The sequence below is a fragment of the Oncorhynchus keta genome, chromosome 26, assembly GCF_023373465.1.
Source record: "Oncorhynchus keta strain PuntledgeMale-10-30-2019 chromosome 26, Oket_V2, whole genome shotgun sequence".
Classification (NCBI taxonomy): domain Eukaryota; kingdom Metazoa; phylum Chordata; class Actinopteri; order Salmoniformes; family Salmonidae; genus Oncorhynchus; species Oncorhynchus keta.
The window spans coordinates 5,009,295-5,034,754 of NC_068446.1; the positions used below are offsets into that span (position 1 = coordinate 5,009,295).

Genomic DNA, 25,460 nt, shown 5'->3' on the forward strand with positions numbered 1-25,460 from the left:
TTTCATTACAGTAACACACACATGTGCAGGCATACATAAAAACATGTGCATGTGTACACACAAACACGTGTCCAAATGCAGACACAAGCACTTCTCCCTGCTGCCTTCTCTGATGTCAGATCAAAGGGTGTATTGAACAGAGAGGGTGCTATAAATGTTATGAGTTCTGTCACAATATACTGCATTGCCATGCATGGTGGACAACAGTGCATTCGGAAAGTATTCAGACTCCTTGACTTTTTCCAAATGTTGTTACAATACAGCCTTTTCATCATCAATCTACACACAATACCCCATAATGACACATCGAAAACAGGTTTTTAGACATTTCTGCAAATTTCCCACAGCTGACAGTGCGTGTCAGAGCAAAAACCAAGCCATGGGGTTGAAGGAATTATCCGGAGAGTTCTGAGACAGGATTATGTCGTGGCACAGATCTTGGGAAGGGTACCAAAAACATTCTGCAGCATTGTCCCAAAGAACACAGTGGCCTCCATCATTCTGCAGCATTGTCCCAAAGAACACAGTGGCCTCCATCATTCTGCAGCATTGAAGGTCCCCAAGAACACAGTGGCCTCCATCATTCTGCAGCATTGTCCCCAAGAACACAGTGGCCTCCATCATTCTGCAGCATTGAAGGTCCCCAAGAACACAGTGGCCTCCATCATTCTGCAGCATTGTCCCAAAGAACACAGTGGCCTCCATCATTCTTAAATGAAAGAAGTTTGGATCCACCAAGACTCTTCCTAGAGCTGAGCAACTGGGGAGAAGGGCCTTGGTCAGGGAGGTGACAAAGAACCCGATGGTCACTCTGACAGAGTTCCAGAGTTCCTCTGTGGAGATGGGAGAACTTTCTCCACAGAAGGACAACCATCTCTGCAGCACTCCACCAATCCGACCTTTATGGTGGTGGCCAGAGAAGCCACTCCTCAGTAAAAGGCACATGACAGCCCGCTTGGGGTTTGCCAAGGCACCTAACGACTCCCAGACCATGAGAAACCAAATTCTCTGATCTGATGAAAGCAAGGTTGAAGTTTTTAGCCTAATGCCAAGCTTCACGTCTGGAGGAAACCTGGCACCATCACTACGGTGAAGCATGGAGGAGGAGATGTTTTTCAGTGGCAGGGACTGAGAGACTAGTCAGGATCGATGGAAAGATAAACGGAGCAGAGAGATCCTTGATGAAAATCTGCTCCAGAGCGCTCAGGACCTCAGACTGGGCGAAGGTTCACCTTCCAACAGCACAACAACCCTAAGCACATAGTCAAGACAGCGCAGGAGTGGCTTCGGGACAAGTCTCCGAATGTCATTGAGTGGCCCAGCAAGAGCCCGGACTTGAAACTGACCGAAAATCTCTGGAGAGACCTGAAAATAGCTGTGCAGCGACACTCCCCATCCAACCTGACAGAGTTTGAGAGGATCTGCAGAGAAGAATGTGATAAACTCCCCAAATACAGGTGTGCCAAGCTTGTAGCGTCATACCCAAGAAGACTCTAGGCTGTAATCACTGCTAAAGATGCTTCAAAAAAGTACTGAGTAAAGGGTCTGTATATTTATGTAAATTAGATATTTCAGTTGTTTAAAAATAAATACATTTGCAAACATTTCTAAAAACCTGTTTTTGCTTTGTCATTATGGGGTATTGTGTGTAGATTGATGAGGGGGGAGGGGGCAATTTAATACAGAAAAAAATGGCCTGTAACGTAACAAAATGTGTAAAAAGTTAAGGGGGTCAGTATACCTTCTGAATGCACTGTAGATACAAATGCTGCATCACTGCAGTGTGCCTATAGATTTCTATTATCGCCTAGCTAATATGTCTGCAGTGGCATTCCCACACAATACTCATAGTAGAAACCTATCAGTCTCCTATAAAGGACACACAATAATGTTATGAAAAAAAAAAAATCTTCAGGGAATGCAGCTGAGTACAGTACTTTTGCTTTGTGTGGTAGACATTTAGTTTACAGTCATAGTAGGCATGTTGCCTGGAACTACTGTTTGACCTTGAGAGTGAAACAACTGAAAGGAAATTGTATTTTTCTTGGAATATGACAGATTTTGGACAGCCAGATGATTTATGGACAGAAAACATTCAGTGTTGCACAACAGAGCGTATGAAAAGCTTTCCTAACCACTCGTTCACCGCAATGGGCTCGCCATATATATTCTGGGCCAATTACAGCAGTGCCTATTTGCATATTGTGTTATTGAAATCTAAAAGGGAGACACAAGACACACCCTCCCACAAACACTGTCCAACCACAAACACTGTCCCACCACTAACCACACCCATCCCTTTTCTTATACAGCAATTCAGATGCATTACACTTTCAACTGGTTAAAACACTCACAAACTTCATTAGAAATCTAAATCAAATCAAAGTCATTAGAAATATTAAGGCCTCTGGCTCTTTGAATATAATTCTACCATTTATCTTTGGCCACATTCAAATCTTTGGTCCTTTTTAACACAATTATAGACCCATTCATTATCATAATTTTTTATTTGGTCTAGTCTTGCGGACTGAACTTCAATAGACTAATTTCAAATTAAACAGAAGAAAATCCAAAATCTTTTGATAAATATGAAACTCTTCATCTGATAGAACTTAAAATTAAGCCAAATTATAGAGTGTGCTGTTTATAAGAAAAAGTCCACAATAGTAATTTCAGTCTAAATGAAGGATAAATCAGATATACAGAAACCAACAGTTCTGTACACATCGGGTGCTATAGAAGTATCAAGCTCGTCTTACAGTCTTTGGAAGACATATTTAGAGTTGCACAACTCAGGCCCTCATGCTCTGCAGTCCTGCTGATTTCCGTTTCTCCCTGGGACTTTTATCAGTCTCAGGGTTAAAAGGTACGGAAGAAAACCTTCATACACTGCAACCCTTGAGGACCGAAGCTATGCACCACTGATGTATGTAGTGCATAAGACTGTATTTTCAAACGTGTTTTGAGACGGAGAGAACTGCCAAGCTAATGGCTCCTAACATCTAGCGGTAGTCTTGTCTTGCAGCCATGTACTCAACCAATGTCTTCACTGACTAACATTAGTATCCCCTGGTGCAAGGCCTTTCCTTCCGATGCGTCGTCTCTGCTCTCCTCAGGGCATTGGGATGCGTTGTGCGTCTGTCTGTGATGTGCTGGGGATCTTGGTGCTGAGGAGAGAGTTGATGTAAGGCCAGATCCTGTCTGTCTCTGTGCCTGAGAAAGTGTGCAGGATGCCCTTTGACCTGGGGAGGACACACCTTTACATGTAAAGTTGCATAAATACCATGTAGCATAATTCCATTATATTGTAAGAACATTATAATTATATTGTAACTACATTGTCACTCAGTACTTCTGAGTAATGTATACAGGATAGTCACAGGGCAAGCAATTTACACAATGCTTTTAAAAATGTGTCAGTGAAGTGGAGGGTGGACGTACTTATACAGGTCTATGATGGGCTTGGCCACGTCCTTGTAGTGCCTCAGTCTGGCCACTAGAGCCTCTGGTTTGTCATCATCATGCTGGATCAAAGGCTCCCCGCTGATGTCATCCCTGCCCTGGGGGGGGGGGGCAACAGAACCATTGCTGAGTGCAGGCTTTCCCAAACTCAGTCCTAAGTTTCGGATTTTAAATCAGCTGCGTAGTGCAACCAGGGAGGCCCGCCCAACCAGGGAGGCCCGCCCAGCCAGGGAGGGCCCGCCCAGCCAGGGAGGGCCCGCCCAGCCAGGGAGGGCCCGCCCAGCCAGGGAGGGCCCGCTCAAGGACTGAGTTTGGGAAACCCTGGCTTAATGTTGGTTCTGTGGGAACAGACAGACTAACCGGAAGACTAAACATGTGTAATGGCGATAATAATGGTGACAAAATAGGGAGGAAAAACAATGTTTTCTGACTTGTACGTGTGGAGGGTTGAAGCCCATGTTGTAGACCCTGCCGCTGGCTGGGTGGATCCAGCGGTCACTCAGCCTCTCCTTCAGGGTCTCATAGGGAATGTTGAGGCTGATGACCAGGTCCAGGTCACAGGTACTGTTCAGAGCCTTGGCCTGGGCCAGGGTACGGGGAAACCCTGGGGAGAGTTGGGAGATGAAGCACGGAGACTGAGGGGAGTGTGTGTGTGTGTGTGTGTGTGTGTGTGTGTGTGTGTGTGTGTGTGTGTGTGCGTGTGTGCATCTCACATTGATCCTGCACAACAACTTTATGGAAAATATTTATGTACAGTATTTTGTGTGACATCATAAAGGTCATATCGTTATGTAAACAATCCAAAGACCACATTCGTATCTGTTTCCCTTTAACCTACACTGATATGGACTGGTAGACATACTGTAAATACAATATTTACTGTTGGTTCCTCTGGCCTGGCTGTGAGACTAGTTAATAGCTGCTTTCAGAGGGTGTAAACCTGCACTACTGTTTACAGACCTTGGACTGCTGCCTGACTGGCCTGTTTCAGGTTGTTTCTGGGTCAGACACAAACCTGTACAGTCAATGTTTCATCATACCTTACTGTGCTCATGTGTTTTTTGGTTGTTTGCCAATTCATTAGCCCTCTCTATGTTCTTGCTTTCACTACGCAGCTGCAAACAGATCTTTGGAAGTGCGTGTGCATTTCAAGGTGTGTGTATATGTGTGTGTGTGCGTGTGGTCTTTACCATCCATCAGCCAGCTGTGGCGGGTCATCTCCTCCAGCCTGGGAAGTAGGAGCCGGGCCATCACATTGTCCGGCACCAGCAGACCCCTCTCTATGTAGGTCTTAGCCAGAACACCAGCGTCTGTGGAGGGAGGGAAATCATGAGGAGCAGGAGGAAGAGGAGAAGGAGTCATCATCAATTCCCGATAAGTATAAACTATTAAGAAGTTTTCAGAAAGATTTCTAGTAAAAGAGGTGGACTTTTGGCTAGAGGTAGGGGGGCAGAGCAAACCCAGACAGGAATGCCCTCTGTAGCTTTAACACCTAAACGATTACCCATTCGCCCCGTTTTCTTCCTACCCCCATTTGTATTGCTTTCTTTACAGCAGTGAGTCACATAGCACATCTCAGAAAGATCTCCAGACCCCTCTAAACTAAAATCATCAATAAATGATTCATGTCATTGAAAGACATACTGACCAAACTGGATCATGACAATTTCGTTACAGGGGCTCAAATAAAAATACATGGAGCCATAAGCATAAGATTCATTGTGTCCATTCAGATTTTCCTAAGGTAGTCTCGGGTTTACAACGTTTGAATGTAAGAGAATGTCTTCATTAATATAAATAACTCCAGTATAGTAATTCTGGAAAACTGGGTTTAGTAAGGCATGGCCTTGAAACGGCACTGTATCTGTAATTACAACCCCACACATGTTTTCACTGTCCTCCCTGCAACACATTTCATTTGTGGGCTAAAAAAGATTGGCACAAGTTCGGATCAAAAATAGGCTCCAGAAGAAGTCAATTGGCTCAAATAAGAGGGAAATTCCAAACATACGTTTGCTATAGACTGTGAAGTTTCAGAGACTATTAACAAAGAACGTTTCATAACTTGGATTCCTTTTGATATGGATAGTGGATCATTTTAGTTTCTTATCAGATAGTAGATTTGGCATAGCCTCTAAATGTAACTAATGTTTTTGTCTCTTGGATGATAGGAGACTTCTGGCGTGAGAAATGTGCCACTGTCCAGCCCAGTGCCAACTTACAAGAGACTCTCTTCACCTCACCTCAACTTGGGCGTTACAATATTGTTGCAATTTATGCTACTGGAGGTGAATGCTAGTTAGGCTACTATAGGCTAACATGAACAAATATGTAAGCTAGGTTGAAATAATCCTACAAATAATAATAATAATCAATAGTTTAAGATAGGACACTGTATCCCTGAAAATCTGACCGTTATTATTGCAAAAAAAAAACAATAAAAAAAAATAATAAAAAAAGACGCAATCAAAAAAACAGTTACATAAATAGTAAACAATAAATAGATGCATGTCTAATTATTTATCAAGAATAGGCCTACCTGTATTCGCAGCTATATTCTCCCGAACAAAGTCGCCACTGGACAGACGTGCTAGGCCAAATCTTTGAGCAACTCTCTCGGATATCGTCCCCTTTCCCGAGCCTGGTGGACCCATGATCACCGCTCGGAACAGTTTGGCCATCCTCCACTATAGCCTGCAACACCACGGACTGTATCTGTGTCTGGAGGAGACAAAATAAATAAGTCCAGGGTTGCTATAGCCTATACCTGCTGCCTTCAATGAAACATTGATAGGCCTAAGCATCTTTCAATGTTGCCCATGGTGTGCACTGTGCACCTTAAAGTCCGTGAACAGATACTTTCTGCTCGTTTTGAGTTAACAGGGACAGTATATCAACAGTTTATTACACTGAATCTAACTTAATTGCCAATTTTCCCGAATTGGTTACGACTTAAAACGGCTACAGAAAAACGGAATTGTTAAAGAGCCCCATTCAGCCAATCAGCTAGAGAAATCGAACTTTCCAGATTCCTGATTGTACAGATGGAGGATTTAAACTATGGCGGAAGAAAACACACAACGGGGCAAAAATCAAGCGATGTAGGCCTACCTCACCGATGCCCACAATCCCTCCTCACCTTCGATTTATGCCTGTGTGTCCTGCAAAACTTATGCGTAATATAGCACGTAGTTCACTCAGACCAAGTCAGAAAATGTTTTTTTTTCTGTTCCCAAGGGACAGTAGTCTGCGTCTTTAAGAAAGGTTTTTTCTCTGCGAATGAATGGAGGAGCTGCCTCAACGCCCTATTTCTCAGCACCTCCCAGACACACCAAGAAGAAAAAATGCGGATGACTTGTGCGCAGGAACTTGGTACAACTTGGGAATCTGGTACCTGTAGTTTTCTATTGTGAGTAAGGCGAATAATTTCGAATTGCAACCATATCATATGTAAGTGGCTAAAACATGAAAGGTAAAGGAGATACAGTCGCGTAAATGAATGCATTCAACCGAAATGTGTCTTCCACATTTTACCCAACCTCTCTGAAGTCTAGAATATACTTATTCTAGAATAGAATATAACCTGGGTGGATTAGAATGGAAGGTCATCAACCATGCATAGTTAGTGTGACCCACCTCTTCACTATTCCACACTATTAGGCTAATAACTCACTTCACAGTATGAAAGTTCTCATCTTCATTTTCTATCCTCAATCTGCAACTTCCTGCATTGATTAAGGTTGTATTACTATGCAATTAAAGCTATTCAGATCTATTTTGGGGTTATATTTATTGGCAGTGGTGTAAAAAGTACCCACTTGTCATACTTGAGTAAAAGTAAAGATACCTTAATAGAAAATTACTCAAGTAGAGGTGAAAGTCACCCAGTAAAATACTGAGTACAAGTCTAAAAGTACTTGGTTTTAAATATACGTAAGTATCAAAAGGAAATGTAACAAATTCCTTATATTAAGCAAATCAGATGGCACAATTTGCATGTTTTAAAAAAAAATGTAAGGATAGCCAGAGGCACATTCCAACACTCAGATATAATTGACAAAGAAACCATTTGTGTTTTAGTGAGTCTGCCAGAACATAGGACGTAGGGATGATAAAGGTGTGAATTGGCTAATTTTCCTGTCCTGCTAAGTATTCAAAATGTAAGTACTTTTGGGTGTCAGGGAAAATGTGTGGAGTAAAAAAGTACATTATTTTCTTTAGGAATGTAGTGAAGTAAAAGTTGTCAAAAATATAAATTAGCAAAGTAAAAAGTACAAATACCCCCAAAAACGACTTAAAGTACGTTAAAGTATTTATACTGAAGTACTTTACACCACTGTTGATTGCCACGTTTCCAGATGGGGTAGGAAGTTGATAATGACGTAATGAATGGTAATCCGAATTCATGAGTAAGAGACCTATTGACAAAATACTGCAAACTACAAAATAAACGCACTTGTTGACAGCTGCAGTCAATGCAGAGCGTAAACGGTAATTCCGGATTGTCGGGGTTCCCTCTGAAACATTGGCCATCATCATCATTACGCACTGAGACAGTGCCATTCCGCAACATTTGCGGACCAAGGCATCAAGGAATGTACTTGTTGCGAACCATACCGCGGCGTCAGTGTCCAAAAGCAGTCAAATGCTGCGCACGCACAACCTATTGGTGTCTTCAGTCAATGGAACCTGCCGAATCCATCACACGAAAAAAAACTAGATTGGAAGATTATCAATTTACTCAGTTAGTTGTGCGGCGAGACCCGGAAACATTTTTTTATTATTTTGTCACATGGCTGAGAGATTTCAATGACAACAAAAAATGGCGACAATCACGTTGTTCGATGTGGGTCTTTGCTGCGTCATTAAAACTATTCACGTAAACACGGGAATGAAACGCGCAAAATGCAAGTAAGTAAGACTAATATCCGTCAGACATTGAACTACAAGTAAATATGAATAAGAATTGTTCATGTTAATTTCGATGCTTGGATTACATAGTATTTGTTTTTACCTAGAGAGGGGTGTGTGCAGGCTGGGCGTTAGCGTTTGTCAGCACAATAGTAAAACTCAATCAACACCAATAGTGTTGCTCTTTTACATGGTCTTGTTATTGAATATCAGAGTTATTATGGCAATGTATATATGTTTGAAAATAAAAAATGATAAGACGGGCTATTTACAAAGTTTTTAAAAAAATAGCCTTACTCTTGTTGTATTTATAGAAAACAGCAACAAAGCTTTCCCGAAAACGTGGAGTTGAATATCTGGAACCATTGAAATGTGATGATTGCTTTCAATATTGTTCTTTCGCGTTTTAAACGTGTATTGAATGTATAGGCTACCTGGTCTGCGCTTCACGATTATCGAAGGGTCCGACATACGCTATTATGATAATATACTAAGTACAGTCTATTGGGAGTTGTATATGCTAATTGCATTTTTACAGTTACGCAACCAATGTTATGTTTTTCTCGATTGAACAGTTGTCTCAACCTTGCGCAGCAGGTTATTTTTCAAGTAAGTGTTGGCAAGTGCTCCTGCAATTCTGTGATACCAAAACAGAACGAGCAAATCGAGTTGTTTACATGAAGCGGAGGGAGAAGGAGATAGGGAGGAGCCTCCTCCCGCGGGCTACGCGACTGGACTGCTGGAGAACCTTCGCGCACTGAGGGCGGAACCCCAAGAACCATAACAAGTACGACGTCAGCTATGTGGTGTCCATAAATTATGCAGTTCAAACACTACCGAGTAAACAGTGGTGACTTCGACCAATTAACAAGGTTGTATTCCTTTTATTGCTTGTATCTGTTGTATAGGAAATTATCTTTCAAAGGGGTTTATGAAAAAGCTGATATGCTACAGTAGTTAAACATTTATTGGTAGGTATTACATTCATGTGAGGTGAGAAAGAAACATCTTACTAATGGTAGTAAAATACCTTTCTAGAATTCTGTAATGCCTGTGTGGAATTCATAGCACATACACAATTCACGATTTATATCCTGTGAATAATTACAAAGCTTTGCAGATTTTGGTAACCTATTAGAGAAACCTCTTTACATTGACTTCTGCATGCAATTGTGTTCTCGTTCTTGTAATGTGATATCATGAAATACAGACATGATATTTGGAATTTAGGTATGGTCAAAAACAGTCCTTTTGTTACTCCGATGACCTGTGCATGAAGTAAATGCACTTTCTGCAATGTCCAAAGGCACCTGCACGACCCTATACAGTGTCATGTCATTCTAAGTCCCTCTTTTGGCACGATTCCATCTGCAAAAGAATAGTGTGACTGACAAGATATTATTGTTGCTCTGGGCTCCAAGTCGTGTGTGCGTGCGTGTGTCATCATGTGTGAGCCTGGCATCATGAAGACGGATGGCATCTGACCCCTTGGATCACCATGGCTGATGTTGTACTGTGCTGGAACTCAGACCGACGGGGCTGCTGTCTCTTGGCTTCCTAACATGACATCCAGGCTGCCCTGGTTCAGTTATCACTGTGCTGATGCTGTCCATCTGAAAGGTACAGTACTGTGATAACTGAAGGATGGCTGCCACCTTGACACACCCCACTTTGTGATGATGGATGGAGATGGTACTGCTGTATCGAAGGCGAAGTTTTTCATTGATATCACTGGTGCTCACAACTTTTAAAATGTTAGGAGAACAACGTAAAATTTAGGAGCACCAGAAAATATGATTTTTCAACTTGATTGAGATATAGCCTATATTGGGCCTACATGAATTCTAGCTCCCGAAGCACATGCTGTGCTCTATAAACTAATATGTAACCCTGTAAAGACAGTTGTTTATTGTATAACCATGTACAGCTTTTTTACAAGTACCTGTTATTGAAGTTACAAAGTTATTTGTAGTATAATAGGTTTCTACATTGTGTAAAAACACTATTTTCAAACCAGCATGCTGCTGTACAATATCACACTGCACCCCTGCCAATAAAGACTATGGTGAGTCAATTTGTTTGGTCAATTCTCAAATTTAAATAGAAAAGAAAGTTGGTTCTGGGAGTATTCTAAGCATGCATAAACATGATTAGTGCTTTCCCCCCACAATTCTGGCCTTCAAATTGGCATAAATAGAAACAGCTCTTCTCTAATTCTCTAGACTACTAGATATTAAAGGTTCATAATACAAACGTTCTCCATTTGATTAAAAAAAAATCAATATCATTCGTATTCGTGCTTTGAATATTTGAATGTACTATTTTATTTGTTCCAAGTTAGCTCACAGATTTGAGGGTTTGTTAAGATGAAAGAGGAGATATTGTGCGTATCCCCGTTCTCCCTACTACAAGCCTTGCTCAACTTGTTTTACCGTCACAAACCACCGCCTCTAAAGACCGGGCTAAACCAAAAGAGTTTTTGGCCGCGGGGGTGTTCCAATCATAACATGAGGATTCTTGACCCACCTGTCCCCGGGCAAGTTACGCGCTTGACCATGACGCTACCGAATCTAAGCTCGTCTTTTTCTCTGGTGCACTTGGAAACAGCATTACAGCGAAGGATAATTAAACCAACAATTATTATCTGGGTGATTTTTTTTACAAGGCAACATTTTTTTTTAAATCAAGGTTGCACAGCAAAATATTTACGATCATATGCAACCAAAATGGTCTCACATTATAATGTTGTCTCTTGATTTTCAATTGTAATACTGTATAATGATTCACAAAGAGTGTAGCCTATGCTTTTCAAAATTGATTTGAATAGAATTGTTATTTTATGTAGAAAGAATGCTGTATTACGTAATAAGTTGAAAGGGGGCACATTTATGTTTTTGTAGCATTTGAATCATTCTTGTTTTTAAGAAAATGCAAATGAATTGGAAATAAACTGATGTGTATACATGCTATTTCTAATAGTCGTGATGTGTGGCCACTGCACCTCTGATTAGATTTCTATCTATGGTGGAAAAGTATCAAATTGTCAAACTTGAGTAAAAGTAAACATACATTAATATGTTTACTTTTAGAAAATGACTTAAGTAAATCTGAAAGTTACCCAGTAACATACAACTTGACTAAAAGCCTAAAAGTATTTGGTTTTAAATATACTCAAGTATCAAAAGTAAAAGTTTAAATAATTTCTAATTCCTTATATTAAGCAAACAAGACAACACCATTTAAAAAAAAAAAACCGATAGCCAGGGGCACACTCCAACACTCAGACATCATTAACAAACTAACCATTTGTGTGTAGTGAGTCCGTCAGATCAGAGGCAGTAGGGATGTTTTCTTGAGAAGTGTCTGAATTGGACCATATTTCTATCCTGCTAAGCACTCAACATGTACGGTGCTTTGGGTGTCAGGGAAAATAAATGGAGTAAAAGTACATTATTTTCTTTATGAATTCTGCTTATGTAGTACTTTAAAGTATATTTTGTTAATTTACTTTACACCACTACATAATAGATACAAACATGGTTGTAAAAGTTATTAATACATTTTTAGTATGATTGAAGAATATAAATAACCTAAGAGTAGAGGTATTAACATAAGACTCCGGTTTGACATGTCTTTAGAATGTTAGACATACAGGAAGTCAATGCGGAAATCCCCCCCAGACACATAACCAAAAGATCACGCCACATCTTTCTCTCTCCCCCTCTCTCTGCCCCCACATTCCCCTTCTCTCGTTCTCCCCTCTCTATACCCCCCCTTTCAATGTCGCTGTCCCCTCCCTCACGGTTTGGTTTAACTGGACTGATCGAAGTTGTAAATGGTTTTGAGGGTGGGAACGGTTTTTGAACCCTAATCGCACAATTTGACTGTGGAGGATATGTCAATCAGTGGAACATCAATTCGGGTAATTAATAAAAACGCTGACAGATAAATGTAAACAACTTCTTAATAAGCACTTAAAGTGATAGACACTTTCGTAACTATGTTTGATATGAATTGTACTATCAATCATACTGTATATGTTGTCAAAATCATCTAAATAGATGCTCACATTTTCACATACCTAGTGGCCTACATTACAGTATTTTAAAAGTTAGGTTTTAACTAGTAAGCTTGTAATACATATAGGCCTATGATTTCCGGCAAACTTAACTCCGTTTTAACACGTCAGATATGGGAGACGGGAAGTACCTCCACTACTGGCAAACGGAACCTCCCGTCCCTGTCCCATCTTAAAGGACCTGGCTCTCTATTTCCTCCCACCTCACTAGGAGGATGGTCAGTTTCCATTTGACTGTAGCCTCCTTTTTGGACTACAAGACGATACTGTAAATAAGAAATGTTGTTGATCATATGTGGAAATATTGACAATCAGAAAGATGATCAGATGGGAAAGAGATGGAGGCGCAGAATTACCATTTACATTTGACATTTTTAACAGCAAAAGCCTTTTCTAATCTTTTGAACAGATAAAGCTATGGGTCATGAATTAAATATGTAGGTTATTGATTAACATGGTCAGATACAAACAGGATTGTGACTGTGTGTTCTTTGCAAAGGTAATCAATGTTTCATGTAACACACAACTGGATGGAATTTTGACGATATTACCATAACAGCCAGGAATTGATTTTGTTAAACATTCCATGTGTTGTAAATTCAATATGGAATTGCTTTTAGAGTCAGAGTGTGTTTGCATTGAGTGCCTGGTAAAGATGCAAGATACACTATATATACAACGTATGTGGATACCACTTCGAATTAATTTGGTTATTTCAGTCACACCCGTTGCTGACAGGTGTATAAAATCGAGCAGACCACCATGCAATCTCCATAGACAAACATTGGCAGTAGAATAGCCATCCTGAAGAGCTCAGAGACTTTCATTGTGGCACCATCATAGGATGCCACCTTTCCAACAAGGCAGTTTGTCAACTTTATGTCCCGCTAGATGTGCCCCGGTCAACTGTAAGTGCTGTTATTGTGAAGTGGAAACCACTAGGTACAACAATGGCTCAGCTGCGAAGTGGCACACAAGCTTACAGAATGGGACCGCCGACTGCTGAAGAGTCTGTCCTCGGTTGCATCACTCACTACTACTGAGTTCCAAACTGCCTCTGGAAGCAACGTCAGAACAATCATTTTTCGTTGGGAGCTTCATGAAATTGGTTTCCATGGCAGAGCAGCCTCACACAAGGATAAGATCACCATGTGCATTGGACTCTGGAGCAGGGGAAACGCATTCTCTGGAGTGATGAATCACGCTTCACCATCTGGCTGTCCGATGGATGAATCTGGGTTTGGCGGATGCCAGGAGAACTCTACCTGCCCGAATGCATTTTGTGTAGGCTTTTATGACATTTATAATTATTTTCTCAACCCCCTTTTGTGTGTATTGTAGCCCTTTCATGCAGTCAAGTCACGAGTGGCCTCATGGGGGAAATGTTATGAATGTTTTTAATAATTTCCTAATTACCTCCCATAAAATATAAGGAATGGTTTCATCCCCAATGGCAATACTCTTACGCACGCACACAGACAGACAGACAGACAGACAGACAGACAGACAGACAGACAGACAGACAGACAGACACACACAGACAGACAGACAGACACACACACACACACACACACACACACTTGTTCTTCTGTCCTCATGGGGACCTGAAATGAATTTACATTCAAAATCCTATTTTCCCTAAAACCTAAACTTTACCTTAACCCCTAACCCTAAAAAGTAAGTATATAAGTAGTCTTGGTTTGTGCGAGCCAGAACAGCTCATAGGGCAGGGGACTATCTCCTGTTTTTGTAGTGTGAGGCAAGTACACCCACTGGACATGGCGCTAGGCTATCGCAGGGCCTTACCCAAATCTATCTCCTTAATGCTGAGTGCCAAGCAGAGATGCATCAGCTCCCATTTTTTATTATTTTTTTGTATGATTTGGACAGGGATCAAACTCACCACCTCAGGGCGGACACGCTAACCAGAAAGCCCTAATCCAACCCCTAAATGTAAAATAACATTTTTCCTCGTGGGGACGTGGGAAGTGTCCCCACTAGGGACAGTTTTCCTTGTTTTATTATCCTTGTGGGGATTTTGAGGGATTTCCGGTCCCCACGAGGATAGAATAACAAGACACACACACACACACACACACACACACACACACACACACACACACACACACACACACACACACACACACACACACAGCCTCTGCTACATTACAATGGATGTGATGCCATTCAGTTAACTGTAATGCTGATCCATTCTAGGGTTAACAACATAAAATAGTGTCAGTGGGCTACACAGTATCACTTGACTGAAGGAGCAGTGCACCAATCAGAATGCGTGAAGCTGAGCTTGCAGTTGCATTATTTTCGGGAAGAGGGACGTTACTTGACAGGAAGGGTTAGAAAGATTATGAATTTGCTCTCGACCAGAAGGGAAATAAACTCGTCGGACAAAACATTTTTCGTTTGGAATATTCCCATACCTACGGATTTTGTCAAGATTAAGTCAGTCTTTATAGTTTCACAACGGATAATTATATTCTGGATCTATGAACAAAACGATAGGGAAGTAACGTTAGACTTGGATAGCTCGCTAGGTGAGTAACGTTAAACATAACAAATATGTGATTATTGATATTGAGTAAAATGCCACATATCCAGGCTAGCTATCCGATATCCTATTAACTTTAGCTTGAATATTATCATTCCTGGGCCTTAGTGGGAAAAAAAACGTTACGCAGCAGATACAAGCATCAAATTTGGTACAAACAAGGTGATGTGAAAACATCCTAGAAGGGTTGCCTGAAAACATCTTAGAAGGGGTGCCCATGTCAAATTTAACCAGGAAGCGAGTTATCGCGAAAATCCAAAATGGCTGCCATAACAGCTGGTATTTGACTATAAAAATTGTTATGCAGCAGATAAAGGCATGACATTTTGTACAAACATCCCTCAGAATATATGCTGATTTCAAAATTATCCAGAGAGCAGAATTCAAAATGGCTGCCAATGGTAACGACATTTCAGCTTATAAACATTTCAATAACAATAACGTTTTAGTTGACCTGACCAAAATCACATATACATGTTACTTATAGATCTTTATAGATCTTTCATTATTTTTTAAAGCAAATCTAAGAAGCAGTAGATCTGTTCTTTGTGTGCTATTTCTATGCTTTCGGTTTTGTACACCAGCTGAAAATACAATATTGTGGTTATAGAAAATATATTTCACAGGGGTTATGATTGTTTACACCAGCGTTTCTCAAACTCAGTCCTCGGGACCCCAAGCGGGGCACATTTAGTTTTTTTTGCCCTAACACTACACAGCGGATTCAAATGATCAAAGCTTGATGATTAGTTGATTATTTGAATCAACTGTGTAGTGCTAGGGTAAAAACCAAAACAAGCACCCAGCGGAGTACCGAGTATAGAGTTTTGGAAACCCTGAACCTTTTAATATTCGGATTAGTGAAGAAAATAAAAGACTTAGGGCTAGGGATGTTAACCGTTAGTCGGTTAGCCACCGGAAAAATAATAATTTGACCGGTCATGCTTATCAGTTTGTAGGTTCATTTGCATAAATTTGTGGAATTAATTTGGTGTCCGAATTTGACAAATCTCGTCAGTCATAAAACAGGAACAGTGTCTTGGTCGACCGGAATTATTATTTTACAGAAAATAGTCATGTAAAGTGAGTTTACGGAGTTAGTTAAGAAAGCTACTTTCTAATGGCTGTCTCTAGTCAGAGTGAGCCTCGAGCAAGCCAGAGCGGAGACTCGTTGCTATGCAACTCACAGACACAGTCTGTGTGGAGCAGTGGGAAAGAGAAGAGCAGCACAAATCAGCTAACAACAACAGCTAAGCTAGTAACCAAAAAGGTTTCACAGCATTTCTCTCCTGTTCTACTGGGTTTCGTATCAACTTTCTTTCGTTGTCCAGAAGCCAAAGGCACAATCCTAGTCATATTAACAACCATCCTAGTTGTTGCATATCTACGTTTTCCCTCTTTCTAAATGTCTAATTGAGATGTTAATCTGTCCTATGAAACGGCTCGCATCAGGTGTGTCTTTTAGAACAGGGTTTTTCCACAAATTGCAATTTAGCAAATGTAAAATTAGGAAACTCTCTTTTTGACATTTTTAAAGCCATTTATTAAGTAAATACCTGCAGTCAACTTGTGTAATATGTTAGGAGATAAAGAAGATCACATTCTTGATTTCACCTGTCACTTAATTTTTCATTATTAAGCTTACCGGTAGTACCCAGTCATATGGTGTTTGTTTACAAGCACACAACGATGAGAGACCTGAGCCTTTTGAGAACGGACAAGTTGTGCATTTGGTTTGTTCATTTCGTAGTTAGTTAGCTATGTAGCTGTGATTAGCTTCTTCCAAAATCAAGCATTCGCTTGGTAACAGCAGAGTTCCCTCCTGGATCAAAAGCCTAGCTGGCTAATATTTGTTTTGGGTATGCAGCAAACTGTGAGTAGTAGTTTTGAGTTACTTATTTACTTGTATAGTTTAGGTCAGACACAATAAAATTAGCTTGTTATAATTTAGTTAGCATTCTCTAAGAGATTTTACATGTACTTATTAGCATTGCTAACCTTAGGACTACAGAGTATCAGTGAGGTTTGAAAACAGTGCCCATGGTGTTCAGTGCCGGTATTACAGAATATCTGGGTATGGCACAAGGTCATTATGACAATCTGGATACCTCCCAAGCCTGAGGAGTACCGCTGTCTAAATCAAATCAAATTGTATTTGTCACATGCGCCAAATACAACAGTGACATACTTACTTACAAGCCGTTGCAACAATGCAGTTTTCAGAAAAAATACCTTCAAAAAATAAGAAAGAAAAGTAACAAATAATTAAAGAGCAGCAGTAAAATAACAATAGTGAGACTAAAAACAGGGGGTACCGGTACAGAGTCAATGTGTGGGCACCGGTTAGTTGAGGTAATATGTATATGTAGGTAGTTATTAAATTGACATTTTTCATTTTAAAAGTCTTAATTGATCATTCGAAAAACCTTGTTGTACGAGATCTTCAGTGTCTTGGCAATTTCTCGCATGGGATAGCCTTAATTTCTCAAAACAGGAATAGACTGACAAGTTTCAGAAGAAAGTCCTTTGTTTCTGGCCATTTTGAGCCTGTAATCAAACCCACAAATGCTAATGCTCCAGATACTCAACTAGTCTAAAGAAGGCCAGTTTTACTGCTTCTTTAATCAGGACAACAGTTTTCAGCTGTGCTAACATAATTGCAGAAGGTTTTTCTAATGATCAATTAGCCTTTTAAAATGATAATATAATAATAATAATAATAATATATGCCATTTAGCTGACGCTTTTATCCAAAGCGACTTACAGTCATGTGTTAAACTTGGATTATGTCACGATCGTCTAATGAAATAACAGACCAAGGCGCAGCGTACGTAGAGTTTCACATGTTTAATCAAAAGAAACTCACAAAAACAACAAAGAAGAATAAACAATAAGTGAAGCTCAAACAGGCAACTACACAGAAACAAGATTCCACAAAAACTCAGTGGGAAAAGGCTGCCTAAATATGATCCCCAATCAGAGACAACGATAGACAGCTGCCTCTGATTGGGAACCATTCCAGGCCAACATAGAAATAGAAAAACTAGAGTACCCACCCTAGTCACACCCCGACCTACCCAAATTAGAGAATAAAAGGCTCACTAAGGTCAGGGTGTGACAGTACCCCTCCCCAAAGGTGCGGACTCCGGCCGCAAAACTTGACTCCGGGTGGGCATCTAGCCTCGGTGGTGGCTCCGGTGCAGGACGTCGTCCCTGCTCCAATCGTGGATCCGTCAGCGTCGGTGGCGACTCTGGAAGCTCCGGACTGAGGATCGTTGCCGGAGGAACCGGACCGTGGATCGTCGATGGAGGCTCCGGACAGTGGATCGTCGCCGGAGACTCTGGACCGTGGATCGCCGCCGGAGGAACCGGACCGTTGAGTCGTTGCCGGGGACTCCAGACCGTGGATCGTCACCAGAGGAACCGGACCGTGGAACGTCGCCGGAAGTTCCGGACTGAGGATCGTTGCCGGAGGAACCGGACCGTGGATCGTCGATGGAGGCTCCGGACTGTGGATCGTCGCCGGAAGCTCCGGACAGTGGATCGTCGCCGTGGATCGACGCCGGAGACTCCAGACCGTGGATCATAATTGGAGGCTCCGGACTGGGAACCCTCGCTGGAGGCTCTGGACTGGGAACCCTCGCAGGAGGCTCTGGACTAGGAACCCTCGCAGGAGGCTCTGGACTAGGAATCTTCGCAGGAGGCTCTGGACTGGGAACCCTCGCTGGAGGCTCTGGACTAGAAGCCCCACAGGAGGCTCTGGACTAGAAACCCCCACAGGAGGCTCTGGACTAGAAACCCCCACAGGAGGCTCTGGACTAGAAACCCCCACAGGAGGCTCTGGACTAGGAACCCTCGCTCTGGACTGGGGAGGCGCCCTGGAGGCCTGATGCGTGGGGCCGGCACAGGTGGCACCGGACTGGTGACACGCACTTCAGGATGAGTGCGGGGAGCAGGCACAGGACGTACCTGACTGGGAAGGCGCACTTAAGGGAGAGTGCGAGGAGGTGGCACAGGGCGTACTGGGCTGTGGAGGCGCACTGGAGACCTGGTGCGTAGAGCAGGCACAGATGGTGCCGGAACGATGACACACTCCGCAAGGTGAGTGCGGGGAGCTAGCACAGGAAGTACTGGGCTTTGGAGGTGATCTTCATCCCCATGTGCAGTTGTAAACCGTTGTCTGGCTTTTTTATGGTGGTTTTGGAGCAGTGGATTCTTCCTTACCGAGCTGCCTTTCAGGTTATGTCGATATAGGACTCGTTTTACTGTGGATATAGATACTTTTGTACCCGTTTCCTCCAGGATCTTCACAAGGTCCTTTGTTGTTGTTCTGGGATTGATTTGCACTTTGCGCACCAAAGTACGTTCATCTCTAGGAGACAGAACACATCTCCTTCCTGAGCGGTATGACTGCTGCGTGCTCCCATGGTGATGAACGTGGTTCGGGCGTTTGGAAATTACTCCCAAGGATGAACCAGACTTGTGGAGGTCTACAATTTTTATTCTTATGTCTTGACTGATTTATGTATGTAAACTTCAGACTTTAACTGTATGTACATATACTGTGCCTTCGGAAAGTATTAATTCTTACAGCATTTTCTCCCCCTTGTACACACAATACCCCATAATGTCGAAGTCAAAACATGTTTTTAGAAATATTTGCATATTTATTGACTTTGAAATAAAGATATCTAATTCACTTAAGTATTCACACCCCTGAGTCAATACTTTGGAAGACCACCTTTGGGGTCGATTACAGCTTTGACTCATCTTGGGTATGTCTGTATAAGCTTTGCACATCTGTATTTGGGGATTTTCTCCCATTCTTCCTGGCAGATTTTCTCATGTTAAGTTAGTTGGGGAGCGGCGGTGACCAGCAATCTTCAAGTCTTTCCATAGATTTTCAATGGGATTCAAGTGTGGGTCACTCAATGACTTTCATATTCTTGTTCTGAATAATACCAGCGTTGGTTTGGCTGTATGCTTGGGGTCATTGTCCTGTTGGAACGTAAATCTTTGCCCCCAGTCTTAGGTCATTTGCATTCCGAAGCAGGTTCTCATCAAGGATTTGCCTGTATTTGCCTCCATTCATTGGTCCCTGCTGCTGAAAAGCATCCCCACAGCATGATGCTGCTACCACTATGCTTCACAGTAGGCATGGTGTTAGACAGGTCATGACATGTCTTTCTACAGACATAGCACTTTGCATTCAGGCCAAAGTTAAATGTATGTGTCAATCAGACCACAATCTTTTGCCTTATGCCCTGTCTTTCACATGCCTTTTTTGCAAACTCCAGGCGTGCTGCCATGTGCTTTCTTCTCAGGATTGGCTTCCGTTTGGTCACTCTCCCATAAAGCCCAGATTGGGGAAGTGCTGTAGAGACGGTTGTCCTTCTTGTAGGTTCTCCCATTTCAGCCAATAAACTCGATAGTTCTGTCAGAGTGGTCATTGGGAAAGGGAGATTCAAATGAAATGTGTCTTTCGCATTTACCCCAACCCCTCTGAATCAGAGAGGTGCGAGGGGCTGCCTTAATCGAACATCCACGTCTTCGGCCGTGGGTTAATCACCTTGCTCAGGGGCAGAACGACAGATTTTTACCTTGTCAGCTCGAGGATTCGATCCAGCAACCTTTCAGTTACTGGCCCAACGCTCTAATCACTTGGCTACCAGCCGCCCATTGAGTTCTTGGTCACCTCTCGGACCAAGGTCCTTCTTGTCGGACTGCCAGCTCTAAGCTCTTGGAAACTTTCAACACTCTAGAAATAGTTTTATACCCTTCGCCAGATACAGTATATGCCTCATCACAATTCTATCTTGGAGATCTTTGGACAGTTCCTTGGACTTCATGGTATTGTTTCTGCTCTGAAATGCACTGTCAACTGTGGGACCTTATACACACAGATTATTTCTAAATCATGTCCAAATAATTGAATTAGCCACAGGTGGACTCCAATCAAGGATGATCAAAGAAAATTGGATGCACCTGAGCTCCATTTGGAGTGTCATAACAATGGGGTTTGAATACTTATGTAAATGAGATATTTCTGTATTTTACTTGCAATAAATTTGCAGACATTTCTAAGAACATGTTTTCACTTTGTCATTACGGGGTATTGTGTGAAGATGGGGTAGAATTTTTTTTCAGTCTGTAACACAGCAAATTGTGGAATTCATTGAGGGGTATGAATACTTTATGAAGACGCCTTACGTACTGTCACTGTGGGGATGACGTCGTACTTGCGCTTGACCTTTACCACATTTTGTTGTGTTGTAGCCTGAGATTTTGGCCAACTGGCCAACACACAATACCCGATATTGTCAAAGTGGAATTGTGTTTTTAGAAATGTTTACAAATTAATTCAACATTAAAAGCTGAAATGTCTTGAGTCAAAATGTTTTCAACCCCTTTGTTATGGCAAGCCTAAATAAGTTCAAAGTAAAGCTCGGCTTAACAAGTCACATAATACATTGCATGGACTCACTCTGTGTGCACTAAGTGTTTAACATGATTTTTAATTGACTACTTCATCTCTGTACCCCACACATACAATTATCTGTAAGGTCCCTCAGTCGAGCAGTGAATTTCAAACACAACTATCAGGGAGGTTTTTCAATGTTTCGCAAAGAAGGACACCTGGCCTCCCGAATGGCTCAGCTATCTAAGGCACTGCATCGCAGGCGTCACTACAGATCCGGGTTAGCTGCCGTGTCGCAGCCGGCCACAACCAGGAGACACATGAGGCGGCGCACAATTAGTCCGGATTAGGGGAGGGTTTGTCCGGCTGGGATATCCTTGCCCCATCGCGTTCTAGCAACTCCTTGTGGCGGCCAGGCACGCTGACTTCGGTCGCCAGCTCTACGATGTTTCCTCCGACACATTGGTGTGGCTGGCTTCAGGGTTAAGCGGGCAGTGTGCCAAGAAGCAGTATAGCTTGGCAGGGTTGTGTTTTGGAGGACGCATAGCTCACGACTTTCGCCTCACCCGAGTCCGATGGGACAAGACTGTAACTACCAATTGGATATCAGGAAGTTGGGGAGAAAAAGGGGTAAAAATGTTTTTCAAATAAAGATGGACACCTCATAAGTAAGCATTTCACAGTAAAGTCTACACCTGTTGTATTCAGCACATAACATGTCTTTTTATTTGAGGTGGTAAACTCCTCAATGTTATCGGGTGAATCCGAGAACATATTCCATTCTGTGCTAGCGAAACAGTCCGGTAGCTTAGCACCCGCTTCGTTTGTCCACTTCCGTCAAAGATTTTTTATAACTAAACCAAGATAGACCACAGCCTGTCGTTTCCAATGTGAACAAATTAGTTATAGTGGGCAGAACAAGCAAGGAGGAGGGAAGAGACCAGCACGAGCTAGCGAGATCCTATTTGCCCGTTCCAGCCTGCATTTGCATATGTCCGTTAGGGAACACCTACTCTGTGAAATGCGAGTGTGTAATAGCTAAATTTGCCTTTGCACTCCTTAACAACGCAATTTTTTTTTAAACAATGGCAAAGGGTAAAGTCCACACAACTTAATACACTCTGTTCGATTCTTGTTTGGGGAACCAAAATATTGTATTGAGATCAAATGTTTCACCGATGAGAAAATGTACAGTTTCGGACAAAATCCATCCATTTACAGCCACTGAGCTTCCTCTCACTACCATATTGGGTAGTGAGTGGCATGCACTTGGCGTTTCTTCACATTTATACATATGAAATATCAGTCTCAATGTTCTATCTGTGCTTTCGTATTGAGCATGTCACTGGTACATCCTGTTTTTGAGTTTTTGCTTGTAAGCAGAAATCAGGAGGATAGAGTTATGGCCAGATTTGCCAAATGGAGTGTGAGGGAGAGTCTTGTATGTGTGGAGTAAAGTGATCTAGAATTTTGTTGCCTCGAGTTACACAGATGACATGCTTGTAAAAATGAGGTAAAACGGATTTCACTTTCCCTGCATTAAAATCACCGGCCACGAAAAACCGTCCACTCCAGACTGATCCCTGTGAAGAGCAAATTCAGCAACTCTTGGAGGGCAGTGGAAGTTGATCAAATGCTTCTTTATTGATGCCCTCCCAAGAGTTTCTGCATTTCCTCTTCACTTCAGTTTGCTCCTCCATTCATGCACCTTGGTTGGAGAGTGAGGTAGCAGGCCTGGGATCTGCCAGGGAACTCACCATACCATATTATCACGATACATAGGTACCAATGCGATATGTATTGCAATTTTTTCACAATTCTATATGTATTGCGAGTCGATATTTGATCTTTCAAACATATTGCTTACTATGTCTGCTGCAGAGAGACGAGGAACAAAAAGTGGTGAAAACAACATGTTGGCTCACTATTGATTGTGTTACAATGTTTGAGTCACTCAGATAGCATAAGAACACAACATAAGCCAAATCTTCTCTCAGCCTCATGGCACGATGTGTAGAATTGCAGGAAAGCAGCTTTAAAACTGCAAACTGTTGTCTCGGTGGCCAAAGGGGAGGGCCTCTAAAACCTTTGGCGCCGTTGGCCACGCCGGCTAACTTTGCTACCGCTGCTGAAAAAAATCCTAGGGAAAACGCAGTCATCTGACTCATCCAAACTTTCAACATGTGTTGAAGGATAGTACAGTAATAGAATGTAGCCTAGCCTACCTCTGAGGTGTCTGTTTTGTTTTGCCAGTGTAACGTACAGTAGTTCAGTTGTGGCTGATGCAGAATGTCGGCCTAGGTCTACATTGTTGCCAGTGTAACGTACAGTAGTTCAGTTGTGGCTGATGCAGAATGTCGGCCTACATTGGTCTACATTGTTGCCAGTGTAGGTCTACATTGTTGCCAGTAGTTCAGTTCAGTTGTGGCTGATGCAGAATGTCGGCCTAGGTCTACATTGTTGCCAGTGTAACGTACAGTAGTTCAGTTGTGGCTGATGCAGAATGTCGGCCTAGGTCTACATTGTTGCCAGTGTAACGTACAGTAGTTCAGTTGTGGCTGATGCAGAATGTCGGCCTAGGTCTACATTGTTGCCAGTGTAACGTACAGTAGTTCAGTTGTGGCTGATGCAGAATGTCGGCCTAGGTCTACATTGTTGCCAGTGTAACGTACAGTAGTTCAGTTGTGGCTGATGCAGAATGTCGGTCTAGGTCTACATTGTTGCCAGTGTAACGTACAGTAGTTCAGTTGTGGCTGATGCAGAATGTCGGCCTAGGTCTACATTGTTTGGATGTGAAGGATGACCTCATGAAAAGCGTTTGAAGGCCACATGCCTTTAAAATACAGTACAGAATGTGGATTATAAAATACAGAATGTGTATTGTCTAGCGTAGCCTTTGGCGTTAGCACTTTGCCCAGCAACTATTGTGCTGTCTTCAGCCATCCGTGATGAACTGCAGGTATCGGTTCATCGCAGCAATCCATCTTTTCCACTGTTGCTGCACTGTTAACCGTTTCTCGGCACTGTAGACTAATGAATACACCGTGTGTGTGGAGCGGGGTTCTCACAGGCTGATAAGACTTCAGCAGGACCTGAGGACACTTTGGCCCCGACAGTGTGTGTGTGTGTGTGATTCATGTAGGCCTACGTGTGTGTGTGTGTGTGTGATCCTGCTGATCCCAGCAGCCCAGCAGCAGTCAGTATATCAGAGCTCTGTCGCCATTGGCGATAGGCTGATTAGGGGTGTTGTGAAACAAACTGTCCTAGCCACTAGGGATGCTACCTGCGCCGCTGTAGAGGAAGGGGAAACGCTGCTGGGAGAACTAATGGGATGATCTGCACGCAGAGGGAGAACTACCTCACCTCCCTCCAGAGGAGGTTTGTGTTTGCTTTGGTGAGATCATCTCAGTAGGTGTGTGTGTGTCGTGAATTACATTGCCTGAGTAGGTGTGTGTTGTGGGTAGCCAACGTGAGTCATCAGGGTATGCTGGACTCCGTACCACTGCTACAGTGAGCTCACCTCTGGATCAATACGTTACCCACCCCCGACACACATACACACTCCCTCTGTTTTGCCTTTGATGCATTGACATCTCCATCCCTCTGCCTCTACCTTCAGAGTCTGGATGCCAAGTCCGGGGGTGATGGAGCTGGGTAGGCAACTGTGTGGGAAGATGAGGAGGTCGAGGAGAGCCGAGGGCCCCGTCACTGTGCCCATGAGGGGTCTGGAGATCCATTTTTACCTGCCAGATATGCCGCAGCTGGGATTCCTCAAAGGCAGCTTCACCGCTGAGGAACTGTGTGTCAAGGCCGCCACAATATGCTGTAAGTACTGTCTCACCTCCCGCCAAGAGTGTGTGTGTGTGTGTGTGTGTGTGTATCGTATGGCATAACTGCAAGTGTGTGTTGCACGCCTAACTGCGTCCATCCCTGTATGTGTGGGTGTGTGCCTGTAGGCACCCGTGTGTGGGTGTGCCTGTAGGCACCCGTGTGTGGTTGGTGTGCCTGTAGGCATCCGTGTGTGA

General features: G+C 42.6%; 2 protein-coding genes across 8 annotated transcripts in view; one reads left to right on the forward strand and one right to left on the reverse strand.

Moving 5' to 3' along the window:
• Window positions 1-1,919: 1,919 nt before the first annotated feature.
• On the reverse strand, window positions 1,920-8,841 carry LOC118358855 (adenylate kinase 4, mitochondrial-like). 6 transcript variants are annotated; one of them, XM_035736824.2, is made up of 6 exons: window positions 8,671-8,841; window positions 6,002-6,183; window positions 4,653-4,772; window positions 3,894-4,066; window positions 3,442-3,560; window positions 1,920-3,242 (listed from the first exon to the last, which is right to left on the reverse strand). In XM_035736824.2, exons 2-6 carry the CDS (start codon window positions 6,141-6,143, stop codon window positions 3,113-3,115), a joined length of 684 nt encoding a protein of 227 aa, XP_035592717.1. In that variant the 5' UTR covers window positions 6,144-6,183; window positions 8,671-8,841; the 3' UTR covers window positions 1,920-3,112. The 6 variants fall into 6 exon arrangements, with proteins under 6 accessions (XP_035592717.1, XP_035592716.1, XP_035592715.1 ...); XM_035736823.2 differs by lacking the exon at window positions 8,671-8,841 and adding an exon at window positions 8,080-8,226; XM_035736822.2 differs by lacking the exon at window positions 8,671-8,841 and adding an exon at window positions 7,919-8,073.
• The window catches only part of LOC118358621 (tyrosine-protein kinase JAK1-like), a 70,325-nt gene continuing 53,089 nt past the window's right edge, over window positions 8,225-25,460 (forward strand). Inside the window, exons 1-2 of one of the 2 annotated variants that reach the window (XM_052480092.1) lie at window positions 8,225-8,373; window positions 25,055-25,260. In XM_052480092.1, coding sequence (XP_052336052.1) covers window positions 8,285-8,373; window positions 25,055-25,260 — 295 coding nt within the window. In that variant the 5' untranslated portion in view covers window positions 8,225-8,284. Of the gene's footprint in view, window positions 8,374-14,765; window positions 15,004-25,054; window positions 25,261-25,460 lie in introns of those variants that run through there. The other variant, XM_052480093.1, reaches the window with a different exon arrangement.

Excerpts from the sequence above, each read along its gene's own strand:
- LOC118358855 (XM_035736824.2), bottom strand. The coding sequence starts at position 6,143 with ATGGCCAAACTGTTCCGAGCGGTGATCATGGGTCCACCAGGCTCGGGA. Across the intron at positions 3,561-3,893 it reads TCAACCCTCCACACGTACAA|GGCAGGGATGACATCAGCGG; the intron begins GTCAGAAAACAT and ends CCCCCCCCCCAG. Across the intron at positions 3,243-3,441 it reads CCCATCATAGACCTGTATAA|GTCAAAGGGCATCCTGCACA; the intron begins GTACGTCCACCC and ends TGTCCTCCCCAG.